A 26,876-nucleotide genomic window follows, 5' to 3' on the forward strand; every position below is an offset into this window, starting at 1 on the left:
CAGTACTGTTCAAAATAAATAGATACACAACTCAAACCCATATATGTTTACTGGAAAGAACATCCCATTGTGTCCAGTAATAATGACTCCTAGGTACGTGTGAACAAGGTCACAGCCTATAGGCAAATAGACACAATTTGTATAATTGATTCTAACAGAATCTTGGATGAAACAGAGTAAATTGTTCAAGTATCTTGAGACTGTTTGTGCAGAATTCTAGCTCTCTTGAATTGTAGGGTCAGACATCAGATGCCTTTTGTATATCTCCCTCTAAATTAATGTACTAAGGAACAAATATAAGAAATGTAGTAAAGTGTGAGACTTTAAACTTGTGCCTCCTACATAAGAACAATCCCAACAAAAATACATTAGAGGGATTCAAGAGTATATTTCAAAACACAATTCATTGGGCAGTGATGAAATTGTCCAGTAGGTGGCTGACATCCCCCAGAAAAAGACTGCACTTTCCTATATATCTACTGTACTCACAGAAGAAAGCTTGCTATGGTGTGGAGCAGGGAGAGAGCTGACGTCCCAGAGATCCTGCCTCTAGGATTGGAGTGTTTAAAGGAGCTGCTCCTCACCTTTGCTGCAAACGCAGCCTGCAAGTGCAGGATCTGAAAGGGCTGGAAAGAGCAGCAACTACCAAAAGTTCTTGCAAAATGCAACCCCTTCGTTTCGACACTGAAACCTCACTAGGAGTGTTGGTAATGGACTATGGACGGCTTTGTGTAGACCACTGCTCAGTCTTTGCAAACTGGGGAAGTACTTATTCCCAGGCCTCATGAACAGGAGAGAGAGCAAAGTTTTGAAACAGAAGCTATGCTGATGCTTCCTTGTTTTGAATGGGCTGGGTTTCTTCTTGTGCATGTGTTTCCTTCTATGATCAGTCACGTCACATATTCCATTCCTGCCAATCACCACTAAGGGACGAAATCTGCTCGAAAGAATTTATGAAGCTTTGTTCTTTTTTCTTTTCTTTTTGGGGTAAAAAGAATAATCAGGCAAGCATTTTTTTTTGGTACGCCAAAACTTGACCATGTCTTCTGAGGAGTGCGTTATGCTAGATGTGGAGTTGGATGGCTTCATTCTTTGCAACACCTCTTCTGCTCAACATGCAAATCTGTCCTTCCTGGATGAGGACTTGTTTTACTATCGGTTCCTGTATGCAATTCCGACCATTTATGGGATCATCATCTTGATAGGACTCGTCGGCAATGTTACGCTGATCAAAATCTTCTGCACCGTGAAGTCCATGAGGAATGTCCCCAACTTGTTCATCTCAAGCTTGGCTTTTGGAGATTTGCTTCTTTTGCTCACCTGTGTTCCTGTGGATGCCAGCAGGTATCTGTCTGCTGAATGGCTGTTTGGTCGGGTTGGATGTAAACTTATCCCTTTCATACAGCTGACTTCGGTGGGGGTGTCCGTCTTCACCCTCATGGCTCTCTCTGCTGACAGGTAAGCAGCTGTGCCTAAAAGTCTTCTTGAGGTTTGTATAGTATGGTGTGTTAAAAACCCAAGGCTCTTTGTGGATCAAATTTGGTTTTGGAGTACTGTATGGTTGAAGTTATGTCTTTCTCCTCCCTCTGAAAAGTTTACAATAAAATAATAATAATGGGTTGCTTAAAATCTGTACCTAAAGCTATATAAGTTAGACATGACAAAATAGCTACCTTTCTCAACGTGGAAACTTGCTGTGCCCTTCACCTTCAGTGTTCTTAATATGCTTAGCCCTAATTAAACTACTTTTATTTTGTGCTTTTTTGAAAAATTCAGTGGGGGAAAAATTGACTCTTAAAAACAAATAAGGGTCAAGGGAACTGGGATGTCATTATTCATACCATAATTAGACCCATGTTATTTCATCAGCTATTTCATTTCATTTGGGCTATTTCCTTCCACATAAATTGATTTAGAATCCATTACAGTTAACAGGTGTTGAGTGGAAAGTTATAGAGTTGCAGTTATCTATCTTTCTGCAAATTGCTTTCCTCTACGTTTTAGGAACCTGATGAGAAAGCTGTTCATAGAGGAAACAGCTAAAACCTTTAGTACATTGTTAAACCCTATTTCTACAAGCATTCAGAATGTATGTTGCAAAATGAAATGTAGCAGACTTTATGTGCCAAACGTCTTTATTGATTCTACAGACTGTAAAATCCTCTTGTGTGATCTATACTGGAGATTTCCTACAGAGACCTGTTGTCTATGACAGAACTTTGCAGATAATCAGGTCTGCACAATTCTATAGCTAGCAAGGTCCTTCTACAAACAGGGTGAGTTTTACTGAATGAACAGAAACAACACTATGTTATGAACCTCACTGAGGATTTCCCTAGTAAAGAAAATGAATTGCTCTCTCATTCACCGCCACAACCAACCTAGTATTCTGCATACATACACACCCGGCAAATAAGTGAGCCCTTTGCTACACAACAGTAATAAAGGCATGTTCAATGAAACAATAACTGTGGAAATTATTCCTGAATAGGACTTACCTGTATTTCTGAATAGGCATGCATAGGATTGCACTATAAATTACTGAATCCCCTAGAATAGGATCTTCACAGGAACACAGCTCAGCTGGTTACAGCGTGGTGCTGATAATGGCCAGGTTGCCGGTTCCATCCCCAAATGGGACAGCTGCATATTCCTGCATTGCAGGGGGTTGGACTAGATGATCCTCAGGGTCCCTTCCATCTCTACAAGTCTATGAGTCTATGGTTCTCTTGCTGTCTCATCTGCCTTTACTGTTGCAAGTGACTTGGTTTGTTTGCTCAATTACTCATCCTGAGTTATCTGTTTGGGGGGATATCTGCCTGTTCGTTGCTTGTGGTACAGTGGTCTGGCTGTGTGTATTAAATCTGTAGGACAGGGGCGGGCAGCCTGTGGTCCTCCCACTGTTGGACCCCAGCTCCCATCAGCTCCATCCAGCATGGCCAGCAGGCAGCATTGTATTCCAGCAAACTCTGTTAAGCAGCTCCATTGACAGGAGTTAGCATGGGGAGGAGGATGTGAGAGGGTTTCAGCTATGATATTTTGAAGGGCTGCCACCAGAAGTCACTTCCCCCCTAAAGACTCACAGAAGAATGCTACTGTCTTTCTATTGTTTTTAAAACTGGGCTCTGCATAATCTTAGCATGTGAGCTGTAGACATCCAGTCATGGCTCTTGCATCTCAAAAACAACTTGTGAATCAAACACAGATTCTTGTATTTCAGGAGGCGGAGATTCCCTTAGGATATTTGTTTTTAACTGGTGCAAGTTCAGCAAGGTTGCCTGGCACAGCCTTGACAGAAGGTGGGTAGTCCGAGGCCAGAGGTGGAAAGAAAGCTCCCCTCTCCTGTGGGTGATCTGTGTTGTCAGAGAATTGTCAGCAACGGTGCATGCATCCCCACCCCCACCTGAGGGATGGATAAAGGGGTTCCTTCCCCTTACAGGCACCTTATTCTGCATGCAAAGAATTATCCAAAAGGATAGGACATGCGCTAAAACCACTTTTTGTGCACTGATTATCCTAGAAGCCAATGAGCAAAGCATTTACTTCATATGAGGAAAAAAAGCTAAGAAGATTCAACTTTTCAGTTCAGGAAAGAAATGTGTAAAGGGAAAGATGAGAGGAGCTGTAAAATCCTATATTAACTGAGTCAGACCATTGGCTCATTCATTCATTCATTCATTCATTCAATTTCATAAAATTTATAAGTAAAGGTAAAGGGACCCCTGACCATTAGGTCAAGTTGTGACCGACTCTGGGGTTGCGGCGCTCATCTCGCTTTATTGGCCGAGGGAGCCGGCGTACAGCTTCCGGGTCATGTGGCCAGCATGACTAAGCTGCTTCTGGCGAACCAGAGCAGTGCACGGAAATGCCGTTTACCTTCCCACCGGAGTGGTACCTATTTATCTACTTGCAGTTGATGCGCTTTCAAACTGCTAGGTTGGCAGGAGCAGGGACCGAGCAACGGGAGCTCACCCCATTGCGGGGATTCGAACCGCTGACCTTCTGATTGGCAAGCTCTAGGCTCTGTGGTTTAACCCACAGCGCCACCTGCGTCCCTATAAAATTTATACACCATTGTTAAAAACAAACAAACACACACTCATACCTCAAAAGCCTCAGACCACCTAGCTCAGTATTGTCTATAGTGACCAGCAATGGCTCGCAAGGATTTTAGAGAAGGATTTCTCCCAGCTTCTGGGAGAGATGCTGGGGGTGAAACCTGGGACCTCTTGCACACAAAGCAGATGCTCTACCACTGAGCGACAGCCCTTCCCCATTAATATTCCACATAGACTGTTAGAACTAAAGGAAAGTCAGGGAAATTGAGACGAGTAGATGTGCAACTGACATCTGAAGCAAAAATGGCTAAAGGTATTATGACAAACACCCATAGCTCCAGTGATGTACTGGGTTCATGGGAGAGGTGGCAGCGGGATCTGCAGGAGCAATATTTATCAGTGTTGTAACCCTGGCTTGAGGGCCGTGGGTGGTTAAACCACAGAGCCGAGGGCTTGCTGATCAGAAGGTCGGCGGTTTGAATCCCCGTGACGGGGTGAGCTCCCGTTGCTCGGTCCCTGCTCCTGCCAACCTAGCAGTTCAAAAGCACCACAAAAAGTGCAAGTAGATAAATAGGTACCGCTCCGGCGGGAAGGTAAACGGCATTTCCATGCGCTGCTCTGGTTCGCCAGAAGTGGCTTAGTCATACTGGCCACATGACCCAGAAGCTGTACGCCGGCTCCCTCGGCCAATAAAGCGAGATGAGCGCTTCAACCCCAGAGTCAGTCATGACTGGACCTAATGGTCAGGGGTCCCCTTTACCCTTTACTAAGCCTGGCTTGGGAGCAGGGCAGAGAGTTGCAGTAAAGGATGTGCAGCATTTACCTGGGAGGAGCCTTTTCTCCTTCATAACACTAGAACTCATGGGCATCCAATGATGCTGACTGTTAGAAGGTTTGGGACAGATAGCCCTTTCAGTATTCTACCAGATACTTCCAGTATCTGAAGCGTTTCAAGTGCTGTGAGGCCAATAATTTATTGGGATGTGGGGAGAGGGAAGGAATACATTTTGCAAATATCTAGAGCCCAAATGGTGCTGATTAAAATTTCTGAAAGAGGTACAGAGCCCATCCAGAGAGCATTGTCCAGGCTTTGAACACCCAGCTTTGCACAAGAACCCCCCCCCCCCGAGTCCTGACAGATAAATGCTTTGCACTGTGTCAACATGAAAAACGGTGGTTACCTGATCAGGAGGGAGCAGCGGTGCGTGAACTCAGTCACTCTCTCTCCTCTCAGCAGGTGCAAGAGCCACCTGTTTCGTAGTGGACACACAGTGGAGAATCAATATTGTGAAGCTGTAAAAATGTCTAGGAGTTTGCCTTTTCAAGCTGATACCAATTTGATTGCTTCCTGCTTCTGAATTACAAGAATAGTTATTAATTCTCCAGGGGTTGGTTTGTTTTTTTAAAGGTCTCCATTGCTAATCTGCTGGTCTGTGCATGTGTTGCATGTATACAGCACATGTGGGAAACTACAACCCACATGTATACGTTCAGCTGGGGGAATCAGCTTGGCAGGTAGGCCAAGCATGACATCACCCTCCACTCTCCACCAAGGCAGTGCAGTGCATTGGCAGGGTTCAAACTGTTGGCCTATCAGACCAGAACTTGGCAGTGAAGCTCATTGGTTGACCTTGGACCAGGTGCACTCTCTCTGCTTAACCCACCTCACAGGGCTGTGGTGAAAGCAAAGGGAGAGAAAAAACCATGCACACTGCACTGAGCTCAATGGAAATAAGGTGATATATAAATGCAGTAACAGACCCTCCAAGTGTCCCTATTTTTCAGGAACAGTCCCAGATCTACAGAAGCCATCCCGGTTTATGATTTGATCCTGGAATGTCCCACTTTTTCTTTGGACATCCCTGTTTTCATCAGAGAAATGTTGGAGGATATGGAATAGGCTGCCCCAACCCTCAGGATTTTTTTCACATGGCACTCACCTGAACTCAGTTCCGGCATTTCCCAGGTGGGTGCCATTGGCATTTTAAGAGAATGAGGAAGGTGCTCCTGGTGAATTCTGGCTTTTCTTCTTCTAGACTGGGCACCCCTATTCTCATCAGAGGAATGTTGGAAGGTATGGGTAGGGTGTCCCTAATTTCACTGGAGAAATGTTGGAGGGTATGAGTAATATTAACTGTCTACCAAAAGCCATCAAAACTTCTTGGGCAAATGTCCTCCTATAAAACGAAGCAATACAAAACACCAAACCTCAGTCTCTCCTATGTGTGCATTCACAATACAGTGGTACCTTGGGTTACATACACTTCAGGTTACATTCGCTTCAAGTTACAGACTCTGCTAACCCAGAAATAGTACCTCAGGTTAAGAACTTTGCTTCAGGTTGAGAACAGAAATTGTGCCGTGGCGGTGCTGCTGCAGCAGGAGGCCCATTAGCTAAAGTGGTGCTTCAGGTTAAGAACAGTTTCAGGTTAAGAATGGACCTCTGGAACGAATTAAGCACGTAACCAGAGGTACCACTGTAATTAGAAAGGCAGCTGGACTGCTCTCCTAGAAAGTTGTTTCCTGGAGATTGCTTCTGAATAGGGCCTATCATACTCTGTGCCTTGTGTGTGTATATAGCTAGATATGATGAATCCACAGAATCTTAAACATCCTGGGTTGCTTGCCACTCTGTCAATACAGCAGAAGACTTCATTACATCCCTGTTTACAGTGCGCATTTCTTCAGCTCCCCTGCCCATCTCCACCATGCAGTGCAAACAGCCAGAGATGCTGAGTGAGAGCAGATGGTTCAAGTGCACCAAACTCAGAGCTGTTATGAGCAGCACGTTTATCCATGACCAAAGCAAAGGGCGTTTGGTGAGGTCAGCCAAAGGGCTGCAGTGGTTGCAGCTAGCTAGGAAGGGGAAAAATATTTAAGAATGAGAAACAGATACAATTATATGGGCACCAGGTGTTGTTTGTAGGTGCCTATCAATCCTGATTATGAGCTGGAGCTTCACTGCACCAACACATTGTCCCGTTCCTCATAAAATATACCAGCTGGAGAAAGATGATGATGATGAGTGGTGGCATTAGCATCAATATTATTATAAATTTGATTTATAATTCCTCCCTTCATCAAATGGTCCCGAGGCAGGATACACATACAGTAGAACAAAGCTTTAAATGCAAAATAAAACCCAACAGTAGAAAAAAGTGCAAATTAATAATGCCTTGTGCACAAACAACAATATTACATGAGGAATATATAACAACAGCTAAAACTGAACAAGATACAGATAAACAGCAAGTGATAACTAAAAAAGCATATTAAAGACCATCATCAAAAGGTAAACAACGTCAACATCAGAGACATCTTGGAGGAAAGGCCTTTCCAAAGATGTGGTGCCCCCACTGAGAAGGTCCTATCACTCACCAATGCTCCCTGTGCTTCAGCAGGTGGTGGGACAGCAATAAGGGGCTTCTGTGTTGGCTATTTCAACACTGGCTTGCTCAGGAGGCTGTGCAAAAGGACATAATTTAAGACTGGGGTTGTCATAGAACATGCCTACTACTACATTATTGCTATTACATTATTAATATTACATTTACCCCCAAAGCTCAGATTCTTTAGCCACTTCTCTACATCTGCTCTTGAGCATCTTGAGCAGGCATAGGTAAACTCAACCCTCCAGATGTTTTGGGACTACAACTCCCATCACCCCTAGCTAACAGGACCAGTGGTCAGGGATGATGGGAATTGTAGTCCCCAAACATCTGGAGGGCCGAATTTACCTATGCGAGATCTTGAGAATTACTTTGTGATGTAGATTATACCTACTATAGGTGAAGGATTCCACTGTGTATTCTTCTGCTTATCCCCCATCAGCAGGAGAGCTTGACCGCTGGCAAAACAGCTCCACCACACAAGAGCACACCAAATGCCTAAATATTGGCCAGGTAGAAGCAATCTCTGGCAGCAGCTCTGATGGCAGCAGCCAGTACAGTCCCTCAAAAAGGGGGTAAGGTGGTGCAGAATCTGCTGGATTCTGTGTGGACCCTGCTGCCATTATGTGACAGCAGTAGTCCCAGTTGGGCCTTTTTGCTCTGCTGGACAGCTCCGCTGGTTAGAGCATGGTGCTGATAACATCCAGGTTGCAGTTCAATACCCATATGGGGCAGCTGCATTTTCCTGCATTGCAGGGGGTGGGGTTAGAATCAAACTTGGCCTGCCAGCTGTTTTGGGACTACAATTCCCATCATCCCTGACCACTGTTCCTGTTAGCTCTGGGTTACATGATCCTCGGTATCCCTTCCAACTCTACAATTCTATGTAACCTGGGCTGTGAATTTGACATTGGCTGTGCTGCTCCGTCAGACGACAGCTGACTGGAGGTTAGGATTACCTCCTGAGTTAGCGGCATGGAAGAAGGGATCTGAACTCTACTTCCAGACTACCGGACCATATGGTCCTCACCATAGGAGCCAACTCCTAGGGACCAAAGTCCCTTTGCCTTACCCCTAATAACTTATTTGAGGGAGCCAACCCCCTCCCCACCAAGTTGATGGGCATTGCCATTCAATTGGTGTGTGCGTGCACCACATCTTTTGATCGATTATTAAAGTTGGCACCCCTGGTCCTCGCTGATCGGTAGTTCCTGGGAACAGAAGGACCAATCACAGGGCAGAGGAAGATAAAGGCAAGCCTAAATGCTGTTTCACACAGTTCCTTGCATAAATGCCTCAATGAATCTGCACCTCTCATTTCTATATAATTGTACCTCGTTATGAACTCTGATTCTTGTTTAGATCAATCATGGCAGCAGTGGGCAGTTTTCTGTGCTTTGTATTCTCGCCAGCTCCAACTGGGAACATTGGCCGAATTTCCTTTTCAGCACATCTGTCTGTGTTCTGCGTAAGAAAATGACATATCAAAATAAATCACTAGCAGTTAAGTCATTAAGGAAAATAATCCCTCTGAAAAGGCTTTAAATAGCACAGGGCATACTGCAACAGCCCACTGACAGAGTGAATGGAAACACATCAGATTGTTGAACATTGTGCTCTCTGAGCCACTTATGAAATAATAACCCCATAATTATAGAAATTAATTATTTCTGGCCAAAAAGAGCTAGAAATACGAGTGGTGAAAATAAGGATCTACAAAACATGAGCAGCTGACATGTTGCAGTTACCTGTAAGGATGTGTCTACCTGGCATGTGTTTCTTCGTAAGGTGATACCATCTCATTTTTACATTGTGCACACTTAAATATATAATTCTTAAAAATCTGTCTGTAACCTTCTACACACAGACTTCCCTGGAAAAAAAGCCCCAAGGACTAAACATTGGAAAAAATTAAAATGATTACAAAATATTACAAAATATTACAATACTACAATATGATAGACACTTATCTTTTGTTTCTTTGTTATGTGCTATGTATTGTTTTATACTATACTGATATTTGTATACTAAAAACATTCTTGCATGGGGGGATCCATACAAAAATTCAGATTTAAATATGAATTTAAATACTTTTTTTACATTTTATCACTAAATATTTATTTCAGTGTGGATCCCCCCCCCCCATGTATGCATTTCTAAAGCATTCTATCCCAAAATGCACATGCCTTACACATTTGGGTACATTTCCTTGAGCCAAGAGCTGCATTTCAAAATTCGGAGAAGTTCAAAACCTGCAGGCTAGTTCTGTATATCACCTCTAGGAGGTGTGAATTATGTAAGTCAGCTTGCTTAAAAATGCAGGCCAAACAAAATTCTTTTGCATCCCTGGTGGCAGGTTTCAGGCAAGCATCTCTGCAAGATACTGTTTTTGATATTCAGTGTCCACATCCTGCACCATGTTTGTGGGCACTCGTGATTGGATGGTCATCGGCAGAATGGCTATATCAGTTGACCTTTTGAAGGGTGAAGGGAATCAAAAGATGTCCACGGAATTCAAATTAGAAACACTGAAAGAACACCACTTGCTTAAATTACTGCATGTAGCTCAGTTGGTAGAGCATGAGACTTGGGTGAAGCTGATATCCCATTGTTACTCCAGAAATTTCCCCATCGCTCTGTCCCATTGTTTTTTTCTTATTTTTATTGACTTCTTGCCCGTTTTCCATGGAGTTGTTCTCCCCTTCCTTTTGCTGCACCCTATCTTCTATCTATTAAATCACAACTACAATTGGTAAAGGTAAAGGGACCCCTGACCATTAGGCCCAGTCGTGACCGACTCTGGGGTTGTGGCACTCATCTCGCCTTATTGGCCGAGGCATCTGGCGTACAGCTTCCAGGTCATGTGGCCAGCATGACTAAGTCACTTCTGGTGAACCAGAGCAGTGCACAAAAATGCTGTTTACCTTCCCGCCGGAGGGGTACCTATTTATCTACTTGCACTTTGATGTGCTTTCGAACTGCTAGGTTGGCAGGAGCTGGGACCGAGCAACGGGAGCTCACCCCGTCGTGGGGATTCGAACCGTGACCTTCTGATTGGCAAGTCCTAGGCTCTGTGGTTTAACCCACAATGCCACCCACGTCCCTACAACTACAATATTATAACCTAATTACGTCTGTTGCTCATATCTCAAATCCTGCTCATGAATTCATCATACCATAATATATTTTTAAATATTCTGAAAAAGGGCATCCATTCTTCCAACCTTTTGTACTTTTCAAAGCACGAGGAAATCTGGACCAAACTCACCATAAGGTTATCCTGTATCATCTGCCGATAGTGGTGGCTGTACTGGATGAGAAGAGTCTGTACGATCAAATAAATAAGGAACTTGACGAAGTCACAAGTAGTTCTTTTCCGTTCGCAGGGATATATTTTTATATGCGACATCGCTCAAGATGACATTTCTCTCCAGTAATGCAAATGTTTGTAGCCCACTCTCCTGTTCTAGGAAACATTTGGATCATAATGTTTATAACTGCATACCTGCATCAGTCTTCCACTGTGTTCTTGCCTTTTCAGGTAAACAATAACCTGGAAAAAAGCATTTATCATGGTAGCAACTTCCAATCTGTAGAATTTCTAGTAGTACAATCTTTCTTTAAATAACATACACACACAAAAAAAGCACACGGGCAGATGAACACCCTGCTTCTGCTAAGGTCCTACAAGAATAATATTAATAGATTTACTGAATAGATTACATATTTTTTTTAAATTGAGGCCAACTCAAGCCATCTCCAAGGGAACCTGTGTCTGAACTTTGAAAAAGAGCAGGACGTTGAGTCCTGGATATTAATTGCTGATAATGTTGGACTGTGAGTTTTGAGAGGCCACTTGTTTGTGGGTTCTGTGCAGAACATTTGCTGCACTTATTAGCTGGCATTGCTTGGGACTGAGATTGGATTAATCTGCTAAATTGCGCTGTGGGTTAAACCACAGAGCCTAGGGCTTGCTGATCAGAAGGTCGGCGGTTCGAATCCCCTTGACGGGGTGAGCTCCCATTGCTCGGTCCCTGCTCCTGCCAACCTAGCAGTTTGAAAGCATGTCAAAGTGCAAGTAGATAAATAGGTACTGCTCCAGCAGGAAGGTAAACGGCATTTCCGTGTGCTGCTCTGGTTCGCCAGAAGCGGCTTAGTCATACTGGCCACATGACCCGGAAGCTGTACGCCAGCTCCCTTGGCCAATAAAGCGAGATGAGCGCCACAACCTCAGAGTCGGTCACGACTGGACCTAATGGTCAGGGGTCCCTTTACCTTTACCTAAATATGCTAGAGAGAAGAGCAGCCTTGCTAAATGGACTCTTGCTGCAAGGCAGTAATCTTGGCATTACCACTATGTGGAGTGGCATATTTCTGTCCATCTCTCTGTCTCTTTAGGGATGTGTGTCTGCACACATGAAACACTGGAAGAGAGCAGGGTCTCACACATTGGACAGAGGCATCCTGGTTCCCGGCTTGATATTTGCTGCATTTTTCTTCAGATATTCTATTTCTCCATGGGGAGAATGTTTCATGATAAATGTTTCAAGATACATCATATTCACTAGTAGCTTCTCACGATTCCTAATGTTCTTTGGGATATTCTAAGGGTTGTGAGTCCTTTGAGATTCATAACTCAAAGAATCTGTCTGAAGTTTTAGATTATTATTATTATTATTTATATAAAAATGAAGCCCCATGAATGATAGTGTTGGAATTTGCTTTATTTAGCAGGATGCCAGGGGAAAATAGGCTTCTTCAGTACCCAAATATGGTTTCCCAAGTAAATCCCACCAATTAGTTACCATCTCAATGCATCTATATCAGGGATTTAAGCTGCCATAAATTCTGATGGTAAATAATAAAAACATGCACATGGAAATAGGGAACAGAACCAGAAGTGTAGCTTCAAAGGTTGTACAGCACATTGCATGAAACATTTCACATGAGTTTGGGCTGCTTATCTGTAAGTACAGAGCTTGGTTGCAGGTTTCTCATAATGTTCTTTGTTAGCCTCTGCAAAGATTCCAGCAATTACACTTCTCTATCTACTATGAGTTTCTCCAGCTCCGTATTTGCCCATCGTCATTCCTGACTAGCTACGCTTTATGTCACTGTGAACTAAATCAGTTACTATAGCAACTTCTTTGTCTTGGTCCAGGTAAATAGGAACGTACTCACTTAAGCCATTAACTTCCAGAGTGACTCACCTGGGCATTTTTCTCTTTTCTACAAGCTGATTTTGGCAACCACTGTTGCTTTCACCCTGAGGTGATTGCAACCGTAATCTTCCTTGTAGGAAGAAAGTGGCTGGAGGTGGATTCAGACTAGCTTATATTACTGTCCACCCATGCAAATCCACCCTCAGTTTCAAAATCAGTGCCAAGACAAACAATCATACTTGTAGGTAGTGGCTAACTGAAGATGAACTGCTGGATCTTTTTAAGATGCGTTGTAAAAATTCAGCATGTCTCCAAAATTCTATTATCCCAAAATCATACTAAAACCTGGAATTATTATTGTTTTATTTGGTTATTTGTATGTTTGGCTGGGAACAGACCACGTCCAAACTTTTCACTCAGTTGATGTTAACTCCCAGATATCTGATTAGATTTCTGAAACTACCGCAGCAAAGAGCAGCTATTAAAATGCATTTAGGATGTGCTATTAACTGAAAGAGGTGAAGGACAGAATTGACTCAGGAACTGGGTAAGATTATAATACCAAAGCAGCCTTTTTTGCTCATGTTTCCTCTGAGCTAAACAGTAGCTATTGCAGAGCTTTCTGAATATTTCTTATAAGGTTCATCCCCATACTGTCCACCTGCATCTCAGCTGGAGTTCTGGAGAAAGACTTTTTAAGTAATTGAACCAATTGTCTGACTAGTACAAAAGCACTGAACACACACAAAAAACTTATCTAATTCAGGAGAACTGATTAAAGGTTGTTAAAATCTAACCACCCATACACTGTGGTCTTTCAGACAATTCGTGATTAGTATTGATGAGCTGAGTGGCTTTGCGCCATTGCTGAGGAGTATGGAAATAGGCAGAAAAACTTGATGCTTATGACTGATACTTGATGATCCACTAGGGCTCCCACTATTCATCTTGTACACAGGCAGTAGCAATGGGTAGGGTGCTGCTGCTTACCTGACCATGGAGTACCAGGAGGGCAAGTGAAGTGGTGGTGAGGTTGGTGTGGTGGAAACACATTGGCAGAGCCAATCCAGTGTTTCTCCTGGTGTGTTTGCACCACACCAATCTCGCTGCTGCCTTGCTCTTTCTCTTTGCCCATGTGGTACACCACAGGGACAGCAGTGATGGGAGGTCAGGTAAGCACCCGTGCCTTACCTATAACTGCTGCACACAGGTCCCTTCAACTTAACAGACCAGTCCTGGGCCAAATGTTGCTATTGAAGGTGCTTATGTGTAGATCATCATATTCCTTTCTGCTGGTCAATGAACACGTTTGTTAATTCTGGGCTTCCATACGAAATGCACACACATAGCAAATAATCTACTAAAATGGGAGAGAGAGCAAGACAGAAAGCACAGCTATTTTATTTTTTAAAAGCAGCTATTCAGTAATTACACATCAAGTAATAACATAATTGCTTTTTAACCTTTTTGGCTCAGTTGGGAAGTGTACAAACAACAGAAGTCTCCCCACTGAATTAAAATTAAAAATCTGGATTAAGCAGCAGTGAGTATGATCGAGCCAAAGTTAAACACTTTTATGCCCCATGGGAGACATTGAATGAGTGCTTGACTCTCCCACTCACATTAATTTTCTTAAGAATGTGCTTATCTTGATCAAATAGTAACAGCCTTCTAGAGCAAACACAAATGAGATCTGTTCCACACATGCAATTTGACATCACAGATAATTGTTTATATAAATTAGTTGATTTGAACAAAAATAGGAATGCACAAGGGGTGGGGAATTAAGTGCCATGTTTTATCACAAAATAGTAAAGGAGCCCAATGAACTGAAAGGATATATCCAGGTGTTTATAGTAGCAGTCCCTAAAAATGACATTTTGTGTAGCCATACATCGTTAATTAACAACTGGAAAAATACCACTTGTTCAGTGTCTTATTGAGCTGCATCCTGGGTTGGGAAGGTATAATACTGTAAGGGAAGAGAATAAATTCCAAAAGCACGTGGAATGTGAGCTATCATTCTGCCCATTAAAGGTGAGTGAATTGTCTGGTGGTAGCAGCTGATGAACTGGTTTCCTAGTCCAGAGATGGGAATCCTGAAGTTCTGCAGAAGTTTTTGGACACACATCAGCTTCAGTCAGCTTGGTCAATAGTCAGAAATTCTGCATTCTCACAGTGCTGCTGAATGAGGAAGGCCCTCCCTCCAAGCACTTGGAGGGAAAGGAAGCTTTCGTACCTTAACAATTCCACAGCAAAACCCAGCAGTTCCAACTAACAAACTGCCTCACCAGCCACCACTGTCTGCTAGTCACAGTGGAGATGAATCAGTTCAAAGATTCTGCTGTTTTTCATTCATAGGCTAAAGCTACAGACTGCAGGAGAACATTAGGTTTCTGCTCAGAATCATATCCTGTGATGTGACATAACTGTCTTGTGTGTTTCTTTGCCTACCGCCTGCAAGCGGCAGCCAATGATACAAAAGAGTCAGGGAAATTTACATAGAATCATAGAACTGTAGAGTTGGAAGGGACCCCAAGGATCATCTAGTCCAACCCCCTGCAATGCAGGAATTTCAACTAAAGCATCCATGGCAGATGGCCATCCAACCTCTGCTTAAAAACCTCCAAGGAAGGAGAGTTCACCACCTCCCAACGGTGTCCACTGCATTGTCGAACAGCTCTTACCATCCGAAAGTTCTTTCTGAGCACCTACTTTCTTGTAACTTGAATCCATTGGTCCGAGTCCTGCCCTCCAGAGCAGGAGAAAATAATCTTGCTCCATCTTCCATGTGATAACCCTTGAGATATTTTCTCTTATGTCAATAATGCTTGTCCCTTCCACCTGAATAACTAGATCAGTCAGATTTCCATTCCCCCAGTGAAATCTTGTGCGTCATAAGTGGTATCAAACACTGAAGCATCTCCTCCAGAAAACATTGGATATTAATTCAACATGAAGGTACAGGGATTTTGACTTTTCTCAGCAGGAGTTCTGGCCTTCTTGAATGATACAGTCATTAACTTTGGGAAAGCGAACTAAGGCAAAAAAGACACAATTACAAGGGATAAATTAGATATGCTTTTCATTGTTTGAATGCAATTAAAATGCATGTTCCTTCTTTTTTTAAAAAATGTCAGTAGCAGCTGTACAGGGGTCAGGTAAGAAGGTAAGGAAGGGAAGTTTAACACCCCATCCCACTGTGGTCTAGATTCAAATTACACTCCCACCTGAAGCTGCTCTTTGCATCAGGAAGGAAACCTCCACTGCACCGAAGGAGGCTTTTCTCCCTGGTGCAAAGTGCAAGACAGCAGAGGAGGGACTTTTGTCCAATCTATGGTAGATTTGTACTAAGAGGTACAGAATCAGCAACACTGGGCACAGGGAGAAATCCCTCCAGGAAATGTAGCCAAACCAAACACAAGATGGTCTGGCACTTTCAGCTGCTGTCACTCTGAATGTTATGTGCTTTCTGTTCTCATCAAAAGGAGCCCCTTATGAATGCTATTTATATACATATTAATGTCCACATTAATGAAAAGGAATCAATGTCATGGGCAATCATTTTGCAGGCTGAACTATTTTCCCTAAAAGTTTAAAATTTTTCAAAATAGCTATCAGCCATGTCACACAGGCAAATTCTCACCATCACAGATTCAGACCCACTGTTTCTATATGTGTTGGAAGCTGCCCAGAGTGGCTGGAGAAACCCAGCTAGATGGGTGGGGTATAAATAATAAAATTATTATTATTATTGGGAATGGGGGGAAGGGAAGAGTATAACCCCGTTTTTATGGCCAAACATATTTTCTCATGTGAATAAGGTGCTAACCAAGGCACGTTTGACCCAGTAGGTTCATCCTTATGGTTAGTAACATAATTATTTCTCTTGTCCTTAGGTATAGAGCTATAGTGAGACCAATGGACATTCAAGCTTCCCACGCCCTGATGAAGATTTGTTTGAAAGCTATCATGATCTGGATTTTATCTATGCTGCTTGCCATTCCTGAAGCTGTGTTTTCAGACTTGCGACCTTTCTATGACAAAGGCACTAACAAAACATTCATCAGTTGTACACCCTACCCACTGACCAATGAGCTGCATCCAAAAATTCAATCCATGGCTTCCTTTCTCATCTTTTACATAATTCCCCTGTCTGTTATTTCAGTATACTATTATTTCATTGCCAAAAACCTGATACGAAGTGCTTACAACCTACCGGTGGAAGGAAATGTCCATGTTAGAAAACAGGTATGTCTTATTTTGCTTGCAAGTCATAACTACCCAAAGCCAAACTGGGAATGACATTTCATTACAAATAAAGAGAAAGGTGTTTCAAAGGATCCATTGAACAAAGAGATATGGATAAATTACATTGCAGGTTGTCGTTTGTGTATATTTCATGAGTGGGAGTTCCTTTCCATTTGTCCTTGTTTATTTACAGTTCTAATGACTTAAGTATTTGGAGTTCAAAGACTGTTTCTCTAAAGCAATTCCATAAATACATTCATGTTGAAAAGGGATGTGAGGATTAAGTACGTAACATTTCTGGGGAAGGACTCAATAACCAGCACCTTTATTTCTGTCCAGTCCACCTGATTGGTTCATGCCTCCAATAAGGATATGGATAACAAATCCTAGTGACCTTTGCAAACATCAAACGTTGGAAGGGCCACAGGATCCCCACCCCTGCTCTACACTCACTGGAGAGTGAGCCCAATTGAATACAGTTGGCCCTTACCGCTGAGTAAACATGCATAGGATTGAATTTTAAATTGTGCATTAACTAGAAAAAATTGGGGTGAAATAAAAGTATCACACTGAATAACTTGTGGGTGTTTTCCAAAAACAATTAATGCTCTTTCCGCTTTCTAAATAATGCTAAGCATTCTTCTTGTATTTTTGCTCATGCTTGATTCTATTCTTCCTTCTGCACCTCTGGCAATAGCTGTTGAATATATGCAGAGTAAAAAGGAGAAGCAATATTTCTCACCAGCTAAGGGAAACAGGAGCCAAGATTAAGTCTGTAAAACAGTGGTTTTCCCTTTGAGTTTCAGACAGACAGTGCCTTTTGTCTCTTTCAGAAACAAGTATTGCATTACCTTCTGCCTTCATAATGTCCATGCAGGTGGCAGGAGCAACAAGTATTAAGTTAAGATTCCACTCCATAAAGTATATATGATTTGCCTTCACAGAAAAGTCTATCACAGAACTTAATTGTTAGTTTGCTCTTTGGAAAAAAATTGTTTCTCAGCAGGCCTGTGTCAACTCCATACCTTTCAGTCTATGCAACTGAGAGGAATAAAAGATCTGAAGTGACAGTGATAGATGACAATGGCGGTACTGTTGCTGGCTTCCCTCTTTCAAGGTGGAATAGCTGCTTTTCTGAGAGGCTAAGCTCATTACTTGTTGACTGATTCTTTTGTGAGATATAGTCACTGCTCTCTAGATTTCTCCATGGCTGTCAGTGTCGAGATACAGAAAGTTGAAATGAAAACCCTGGCCAGATTGCACCCCACTGAATAGAATTGCTGGGATTGAATGAAACTGCTGGGCTAGATCCGGCGTTGGTACAAGTGTTGGGATGGATCTGCCCTCCTGAAATTGGTTTTACCATTGCTTACCCAGATGAGGCTGAGTTGGGCAATGGCAGCAGTGAGCTCAGAGTTCTGTGGCCACAACACCAGTCTGGTGGTCCTACCAGTGCAACCTCACACCCACCCAGCCTTAGTCCCATCTAGGCAAGAAGCTGCAGTGCTGGTGCTGTGAGAGTGACTCCAGCCTATGCCACATGCCACTACTGAATAAATCCACAGGAGTGTATGGCCAGAAGCAGAAATAATTGCAGGCTGGGTCTGAGCTGAGAAAAGCATCTTGTGTGGGGCTGGAACAAGGGTATAGATGGGCAGGCAAAAGAACGGGAAAGGAGGTTAGGGTGGTAGAAGACTGGGAGATGTTCAGGGAGGTAAGGTGTCAGGTAATACTACTACTACTAATAATAATAATAATACCCCACCCATAAGACTAGGTTGCCGCAGCCACTCTGGGTGGCTAGCAAGACTGAGAAGATCTGGCTGATGCCCAGGCAAATGCCCAGGCCAGATCTGAAAATATTTATAACCAGGCCATGTAAAGAGGAACCAAATGGCTGTCCGGTTAGGGGTCGTCTAGAGGTGGAATTATGCTCTGAACGGGAACACTGTCAGTGTTGATAGTGCTGTCCATCTGCTAGGCAATGAGGCATAGGCAGCAGTATTCTGCATGTATCTATCTGTGGTTTGGGACCAGAATATAAAAAAGTGTCTGTCCCAGTTTTGAAGGGACATTAGGATCCAAGTACCTCCATTATCCACACATATTGACTACTTCAGCTCCTGCACACCCTTTGCTCTGCTGCCCCAACTCACTAGCAAAGAGCAGGAATTGTGGGGGCAGCATTGCCATTTACTCTGCTTTTCAAGATTCTCATTTTTGGCACTGTCAAAAACAAAGAACAGGATTTTTCCTCACATCTCCACTTTGTTCTCTTTGCATACTTCAGTTTTTGTGGCTTTGGGGAGCATGGGAAGCTGTGATGTCTTGGTAGGACTTAGATGTACCCATTTTCTGTATTTAACTGAACTGGAAACACCACTGAAAAGTATGTTTATGCATTTCTTGTCCACAGGATACTTTCCTCACATAACTATGACATGGGAGTTCTGCTCCCTGCAGCAAGGCTCCCCTCTCCTTACATTTGTACAAAGATCAAGTTACCAATGATGGGACAAATATGGATAGAACCATAGGGCAATATGTTCCTTTGCTCTTGGTATGAAATATGGTGTTCCATAATGGCAAATCTTTACTGCTGTACTTCACTGTATGTATGCAAGGTGTCATAATGCATTTAACTAGGCCCATAGAGCTGCAGTCCTTTGCATTCTTACATGGAAGTAAGTCCTGTTCAACTCGGGGTCCAGCAAACATGGATAGGACTGAACTGTAAACATATTGTGGAACGCTCTGTGGAATGCCCTCCCATCAGATGTCAAAGAAATAAACAACTATCTGACTTTTAGAAGACATCTGAAGGCAGCCCTGTTTAGGGAAGTTTTTAATGTTTGAAGCTTTATTCTGTTTTTAATGCTCTGTTGAAAGCAGCCCAGAGTGGCTGGGGAAACCCAGCCAGATGGGCGGGGTACAAATAATAAATTATTTTTATTATTTTTATTAATATTTCAAATGGATTTATTTCAAAAGAAAATGGAGTTTTAGAAGGGGTGGGAGAAGCATGACTATATTTCAGAGATTGCTAAACTCAGTGCAGAACAAAATCACCCTATCCTCTGTTAAACTGAAATAGTTTCCACAACCTCTATTGAATGTTGTTGACCATGTTGTTCTTTTCAGATGGAATCGCGAAAACGCCTAGCCAAGACAGTGCTGGTTTTCGTCTGCATCTTCGCTTTCTGTTGGCTGCCCAATCACATCATCTACTTATATCGATCGTACCATTATTCCGAGGTGGACACATCCATTCTGCACTTTATCACTTCTCTCTGTGCTCGGATCCTGGCATTTGCCAACTCTTGCATTAACCCCTTTGCACTCTACCTGCTCAGCAAAAGTTTCAGGAAACAATTTAACCACCAGCTTTCATGTTGCAAAGCCCGCGAGCTCATGAAGTCCCAGAGCAGAAGCACCACGCGGATGGCGTCCGTCAAGAGCTCCAACCAATCGATGGTCGTGTTCAGCTTCATCAATGGCAACCACCCCTGCCACGAGGAGAATGTATAGGCTGCACCACAGAAAGATCTGTGTGGCCATTGCTGCTTGTTTTGTTTTGTTTGTTTGCTCCTGTAAGTAACAAATGTACATAATTGCACAGAGAGGCGGACAGTGACCAGAGAACAAACTGACAGCATGCGAGCAAGGTTTAATGCAGAGCAGAAGGGCTGCCCACACCTGCACTGTCATTTTTAGGGTCTTGCATTATAATATGTGGGTTCCTTTCGGTTTCTACTGTTCAGAGATGAATGTTGAAGGCATCCAAGTCCTCATCAGATTATCAGCCTGTTCCTTTGTTAGCCTTGTACAGAAGACTGCAGAGGGAAGAAACTTTTTTGGTACATGCAGGTTCTGGAAGAAAGTCAGGGTTATTATCATTATCATTATTTATTGCTAAAATGAGCCAGCCCCCCATTTTGTCCTTCACACTGTACGGAAACAGCCACAGGGTCCACAGTACCCTCCATCTTCACTGTCCCACACTCCACTCTTCTGGACCCATAATACCCACTGATAAGGCATTCTCATCCCCTTTCTGTAAAATACCTGCATAGATGGGACAGTCCTAGTAGCCGAGTCAGATCAGTGTAGTACATTTGCACTTGCACAACAGGTTAGCACATATGCAGAGAGAGCACGGCCATTTTCAGAGATTGGCCAGAAGGCTTTCCCCCCATTTTGTCTGATAGGATGCTAACTTCTTACTTACACCATTTTAAATGAGCAAGCCTGCAACAAAAACGAAATAACAAAATGATGTAAGGGACTCCCTGGTTCTATCTTACCTGCCCACCTTCACTCATGCTTAAGAAAACACCTTTCTGGTTTTGCTTTTTGCACTAAAGTAAGGCAGCATTTCTAAGCATGCTTAGTTTAGAGTAAAACCTATTAAATCCAAAGTGATGTCATCCAGGGATTTTTTAAAAGGAATTTTCACTGTGGCAGAGGGCAGGGGAATGAACGCAAAAGGGCACTTAAAAATCGTGCAACAGTGCATTTTTCATCTTCACTTGAAATAATTAAACACACATTGATTTAAATAGGCAAATGTCTTGGAACATATATGTTAATAGTAAATTGTTGTAATTTAAAGAAACTTGGCATTTAAAACGAAACTAAAATGTCCAGAACTCCCTTTTTTTATAATCCATTCAGCATAAATCTCCTGAGCAGGCTGACATTGTCTCCTGACTTTGATTGAAAAAAAGTGGACAACAGCCAGTTGGGGATCACAACAGGCTGTACCAAGCCCATTTAGAGCTGGGTTTGGCCTTGCATTAACTACCTGTGTTTGTGTGTCATTATGCAGGGACACAATTATTTTTAGTTTGCGCTGTGTGGTGAGAGAATTGCAATTGCTGCCAGACATTATTGCACCATGGTATAATTTATAGGAAACAGCTAGTGAAGATACAGAGACACTGAACATCCTAAATCACTCCAATGTGGGAGATGGGGGCACTTTAGAAATTACTTCCCATGATTCCCTTCCTTCTTCTATGCAAGAAAGATTCTAGCATACAATATCAATTCTGTCTTCACAAGCTGTGTGAGTAACTATGTCTATAGCAGACCTTGGATAGCAGACATCTTAGGGTCCTGTTCTTTATGAAGATGCTCTGCTAAAAAAATTGTTCAGCTGCTTGCACACTTTCCAAACAAATTGCACATGCATTTTGACTGTTAACAAATCTTCAATTCTTTCACTTTCACCATGACCAGCAAAGTTAAATTTGGATTTGGATTCACATCTCCAGGGAAAGGACCTTCCTTCATTAACTGTAGCCTTCTGGTTGCTGAATCTCTACAAGTAAGTATGCCAGGAAAGATGCTCTTATCACATTACAGATAATATTGTAGAACCTGGTGCACATCTAAGCTATTCCCGTTTTGTTAGCCAAATTTGCTTTAGCATTCCATGTTTTCAGTAGACCATGGGCTTCTGATTTTTCTTTTCTATCTTCAGTCTTCTTAAGATCTACCCAGACTTTCTGGCAACTAGTCTGGTTGAGCAACACTATTATTAATGAGGTGGACATGGTGCTGTATAAACCATACATAGTGATTTTGCAAAAATTGTTTTGATGCGAAAAAGACAGAACCCAGTAGATTTGTTTTATTCTTTGATGTGTGGAAGTAGGTGTTCCAAGCTAATAGGCTAGCCTTCCAGATCTTCAGCTCTGGAACAGTGGTGATGATGCAGCAAGGTGTGATCAGTGAGCACAGCACCAAAAAAGTCAAACTTTCTCTAATGTGCTGATCTCTTAAATGTTTCCCAAGACCAGAGTTCTTCGCTGTGTTTGCTGATTCTCCAGTCATTTCCATCCGTTTCTTGACATCAGAACTACATTATTTCCGGGCTTCTTTCATGTAGTTCATCAAAAACTACATTATTTCAGGGCTTCAAGCAAACCTTTAGCCCTATTCTGCTCTGCCAGATGCATCAGTAGGAAAAGATTTCTCCAATTTCCATTTGTCATTGCATTTCTACAACTAATACATTTGTTATCTTCTGTTTGCTGACACTGCCATCAATGGGAATACTGAATGCCAAACATTCATCAAATTTTCATTTTAGTTCTGTGGCACTGATACTTGCCAACACTTCTCTGTAATAAACAAAATCTCTACAGTGATTAAATGCTGGTAGTTTCACGATCAGGTCTTTCATCATTCATAAGGCACTCATCATTCATAAGTGGCTGGTAGCAAGAGTGATCATGGACCAGATATGCAGAAATAGTCTCCCCACATGCCAAAGTGACTGTGAATTTGATATTTTCTGCATTTTGTGTCTTCCGTATTTTCAGCCATGGATGTTTATCACTGCTTTTCTCCCAGTGCAGCTCTATTGCCTGCTGATGCACTTCCAAATTGAGGTGATTCACAATTCTTTTAAAATGACCATTTCTGTCAGATCCCAGTGAAGTCAACACAGTGCTAATTCTTAAAGTACTTCTTTGCTTCCTCTATATATTCTCAACACATTTTACAGCTGACACGCTGACACGTCTTCCTATTCTTAGCTGTGCAGGAGATTCTAATTCTGGAAAGCTTTTTTTACAAGCTAACTCACTCCCTTTTCGATGGTTGTTAGTTTCCCCCCATTCTGCTTTCAGGATTTGTCATATCCTTTTCCTGGCAGTGTAACTCCAATTCCTGTATGGGATTGACAATCGAGACAATAGTGGTCACAACAGCAGGCAGTGAAGATCGCTTGGCAAACTTACTTGTCAGCTTAGTATTTTGCAACAGCTCATTGACATTCTTTATGTTTCCATTTTGCAGGTCTTTCAGCATTTGGCATTGTGCACCACATCTCAATGCCCAGATCAGAATAATATCAATAATAGCAGCTTGCACTGAATTCCTGGCACCCACTTTGTCCTGAACTATGTTTCACTGGAGAATTGGCCTGAATATCCCCTGCCAACCAGTGGCAGCTAGTGAACTGGGAACTGGGAAGATTATTTACTTTTACTTTTTTAAAAACAAACAAACAAAGCTTCTTTTGGACCCTTCTGCAGGAGAACATCCTGATAAGACACAAACTTTTTGGTAAAACATGGGATACTGTCTGCCTATATAGAAACCCAGAATCCCTATGGGCAAGTCCTGTCCTATGTCTGATGTGATCATTAAGCACTGCCTATATTGCCAGTTAAGTAGAGTAGCTACCCCCAACGGGCTGATTGGGCTTCCATTCATCACAATTTAGCCTTTACAAAAAGTAGCAAGTCTACCTTCAAACTTCCCACAGTTGAGACTTTTGAAGATTCAACTGGAGAGACCAAGAAGAGAGCAACAGACTTCCCAGAGAGAGACAAAACCTTCTTCCATCCAGGCAGGTTTGCTGGGAAAGGGGAAGAGTTCCAAGGGGGACAGCCTGATGGGAAACAGAGTTCCTGACTCACTGTTCTACTATAGCCTAGCAACAACAGTTACCATTTTAAACATTCACAAATTTATTTTAAGTATGATCCTCCCTCCATATGGATTTGGGACTCCAATATAATAATAGCTTTCACCCTTTAAAATAACTAAATAGTCTGGGCTTGCCCTGCCCTGCCCTGAATTCCACTCCTGCTGCTCTTAGTCAAAATGACTCCCAAAGCCCTGGAAACTACCTTTTCCCCCTCCCATGTGTGCCTCTCCTTCTTCCCACCCTAGTTTACACACAAGAGTCTGAAAGCCTTGAATCTCCTTAATAGGCCTAATTAAGCCATATGGGTTATGTTTTGCATAAAAGAGGATGGCAAACCCGAAATCTCAGAGTCCAGATGAAAACACAAACAGCATCTAAATGTTGTTTCCCCCTCAATGTAAACCGATATGTAAAAGTAAATGTAAATTCAAGGAGAATTAAGAGGGCTCTTCATTGCAGGGGGATTCATGAAGGCTGGGGGAGGAATCCCCTCCATTTTATATAAGACATGCTTGGATTATGCTGCACATCTATTAAATGAGCAAAGCGAAGGATTTTTATATTTTCAACAACAGCAGCAGAGGGGTGGTGGTGAAGGCAGGCCTTGATTAGAATGGTCAAGAATCTCTAAGTATTTTCAGTACAGTATTAATTCATGTTGTGAAAAAAATGTGAGGAGAGTTGTGTTTACCGGGGTTGTGTGGCCCCCTTCTGAAATAAGCCGTATGTTGTATACAATCTAAATGTGAAAAGTGATACCATTAAATAAATGTAAGTTTAACTATGTTTACAACAGTGTGCATTTTGCCATATTGGGGTGGGGTGGGGGTAGGGTAAAGCACAGCACTTTCCCAATGTTTCTTAAATGTTCAGGTGATGTATTCATGGATGTCAAACTGTGTCATATAGAGCTTTAGGCATGTTTAAGAATAAGGAACAACTGCAAAGTGAAACACACAATGCTTTTTTGTATATTGAGATATGTACTATGTAGTAATAATATGCGGTGATAGATATTAAAAGCTCAACACATTTATTCTACAACAATGTGTCTGGCTAATGCCACTAATAGAATTGCAATGTTCTAATATTATTGGGTTATGGTTATGATAAGTTTGTGGTTTATCCTGTCAATTCTACAATTTCGGAATCTGACATTTGCTCAAAGCAAGGAGAGGGGTTAACTGGTAGGTAGCAGCTAGCAGGTTGACCAAAAATGTTTGGGGTTTATCACCTCTGCTAAGAACATATTTAACTATCGTAAAACTAGCCACTATCTTTTAGCCTCAGCTGTCCAACTACAGCATGAAGATAATTATTTTGGCCTATCTCTCAAAGTTATGGTAAAGAAAAACTGGCACTTGGGCCTCTACAAAGATGGCTGGATGAAAGAACTGCTAGATCTGGACCCTGACTCCACTGAGTCTGCGTCCAACAACCAGGGAACTTCTGAACCAGGACTCCCCAGTGACTGCAGTCTCTGAGCTGCACCCCACCAAGAAGCCAGCATACATTCCCCTATGAGCCTCACATGCCACTGTGCTTGGCTGCAGGCAGCATGCCTTATTAGAGTTAGCAGAGAGGCAATACAGTGCCAACCTTCAGGTCAGAGGGTTCTTTATTTACCAGCAATGAAGTAGAGCTGGGAGAGGCAGTGTGACTGAGGGGCCATCAAAGAACTCATTCTGCAACCAACACTTTTGGAACAAGTTGTCTCTTCCTTAGGACCTGTCCAGGGTACTGAAGGCCCTGTCTTTGAGCACCCTTGTTCCCAGACTCTGGTTTTCGGCCTGCTAATTGGTCGCACAGTCTCTGCCTTTTGGCACCTTCCTCTTGCAACTGGTCTCTGGACCACTACTTAGCTTGATTCCTCAATACTCCACCTGAGTTCTGGGCTTGACCTTGAAAAACAGGACCTTGGAAATTAGGACAGTTTGAACTTCTTAAAAATATATATATATACTGTTTTGATCCATGAGGTCTTTGCACCATGAATGATGCTCTGATATTTTAATCTTCTGGTGTTTCAATCCTCCGGTCTTTCTGTTTTAAATCTTATATACCGTATGTTTTTATTTTGTAAGCCACTTCGTGATCCAGATGGTGAAAAGCAGGGTATAATTTTTTAAAAATAAATAAAATCCCTCCTCTACCTGCAAGGGAGTGGATAAAACGTACATGGGAACAAGTCTCCAAACAGATCATTGTTCAAGTTTTCTGACAAGCATTGGATCACTACTTGTCAAAGAAATGAGTTGGACCAAAACATTTTGCCATAAATAAGAGGGGGGAACTGTGAAGGTACCTTGCAGATGAGAAGAAGGTTTACAGCAGCTTCATCCAGCAAGGTGTGTGTGCAGTTTCCATTTTAAAAGGAAGTTTTCTGCTGTCAGAAATCAAAAGCAGAAATTCTGCCCTCTGGATGGTCATGGGTCACACACAGCTACAAAGCTGGTGGGGTGGCCTGGGGTCAATCACACTGCAGCCTAGCCTATTTGACAAGGTTGTTGGACGAATAAATGGCATGTGGGTGTGCAGCCCAGAAAACTATGTGTGGCACCACATGTTCCTT

General features: G+C 42.5%; 1 protein-coding gene across 1 annotated transcript; it reads left to right on the plus strand.

Moving 5' to 3' along the window:
- Positions 1–413: 413 nt before the first annotated feature.
- On the plus strand, positions 414–25,085 carry GRPR (gastrin releasing peptide receptor). The gene is made up of 3 exons (XM_081907671.1): positions 414–1,458; positions 16,509–16,860; positions 20,002–25,085. Exons 1-3 carry the CDS (start codon positions 1,040–1,042, stop codon positions 20,386–20,388), a joined length of 1,158 nt encoding a protein of 385 aa, XP_081763797.1. The 5' UTR covers positions 414–1,039; the 3' UTR covers positions 20,389–25,085.
- The last annotated feature ends 1,791 nt before the right edge of the window (positions 25,086–26,876 follow it).

Source organism: Podarcis melisellensis, assembly GCF_964234715.1.
Source record: "Podarcis melisellensis genome assembly, chromosome: 4".
In the NCBI taxonomy this organism is placed as follows: Eukaryota; Metazoa; Chordata; class Lepidosauria; order Squamata; family Lacertidae; genus Podarcis; species Podarcis melisellensis.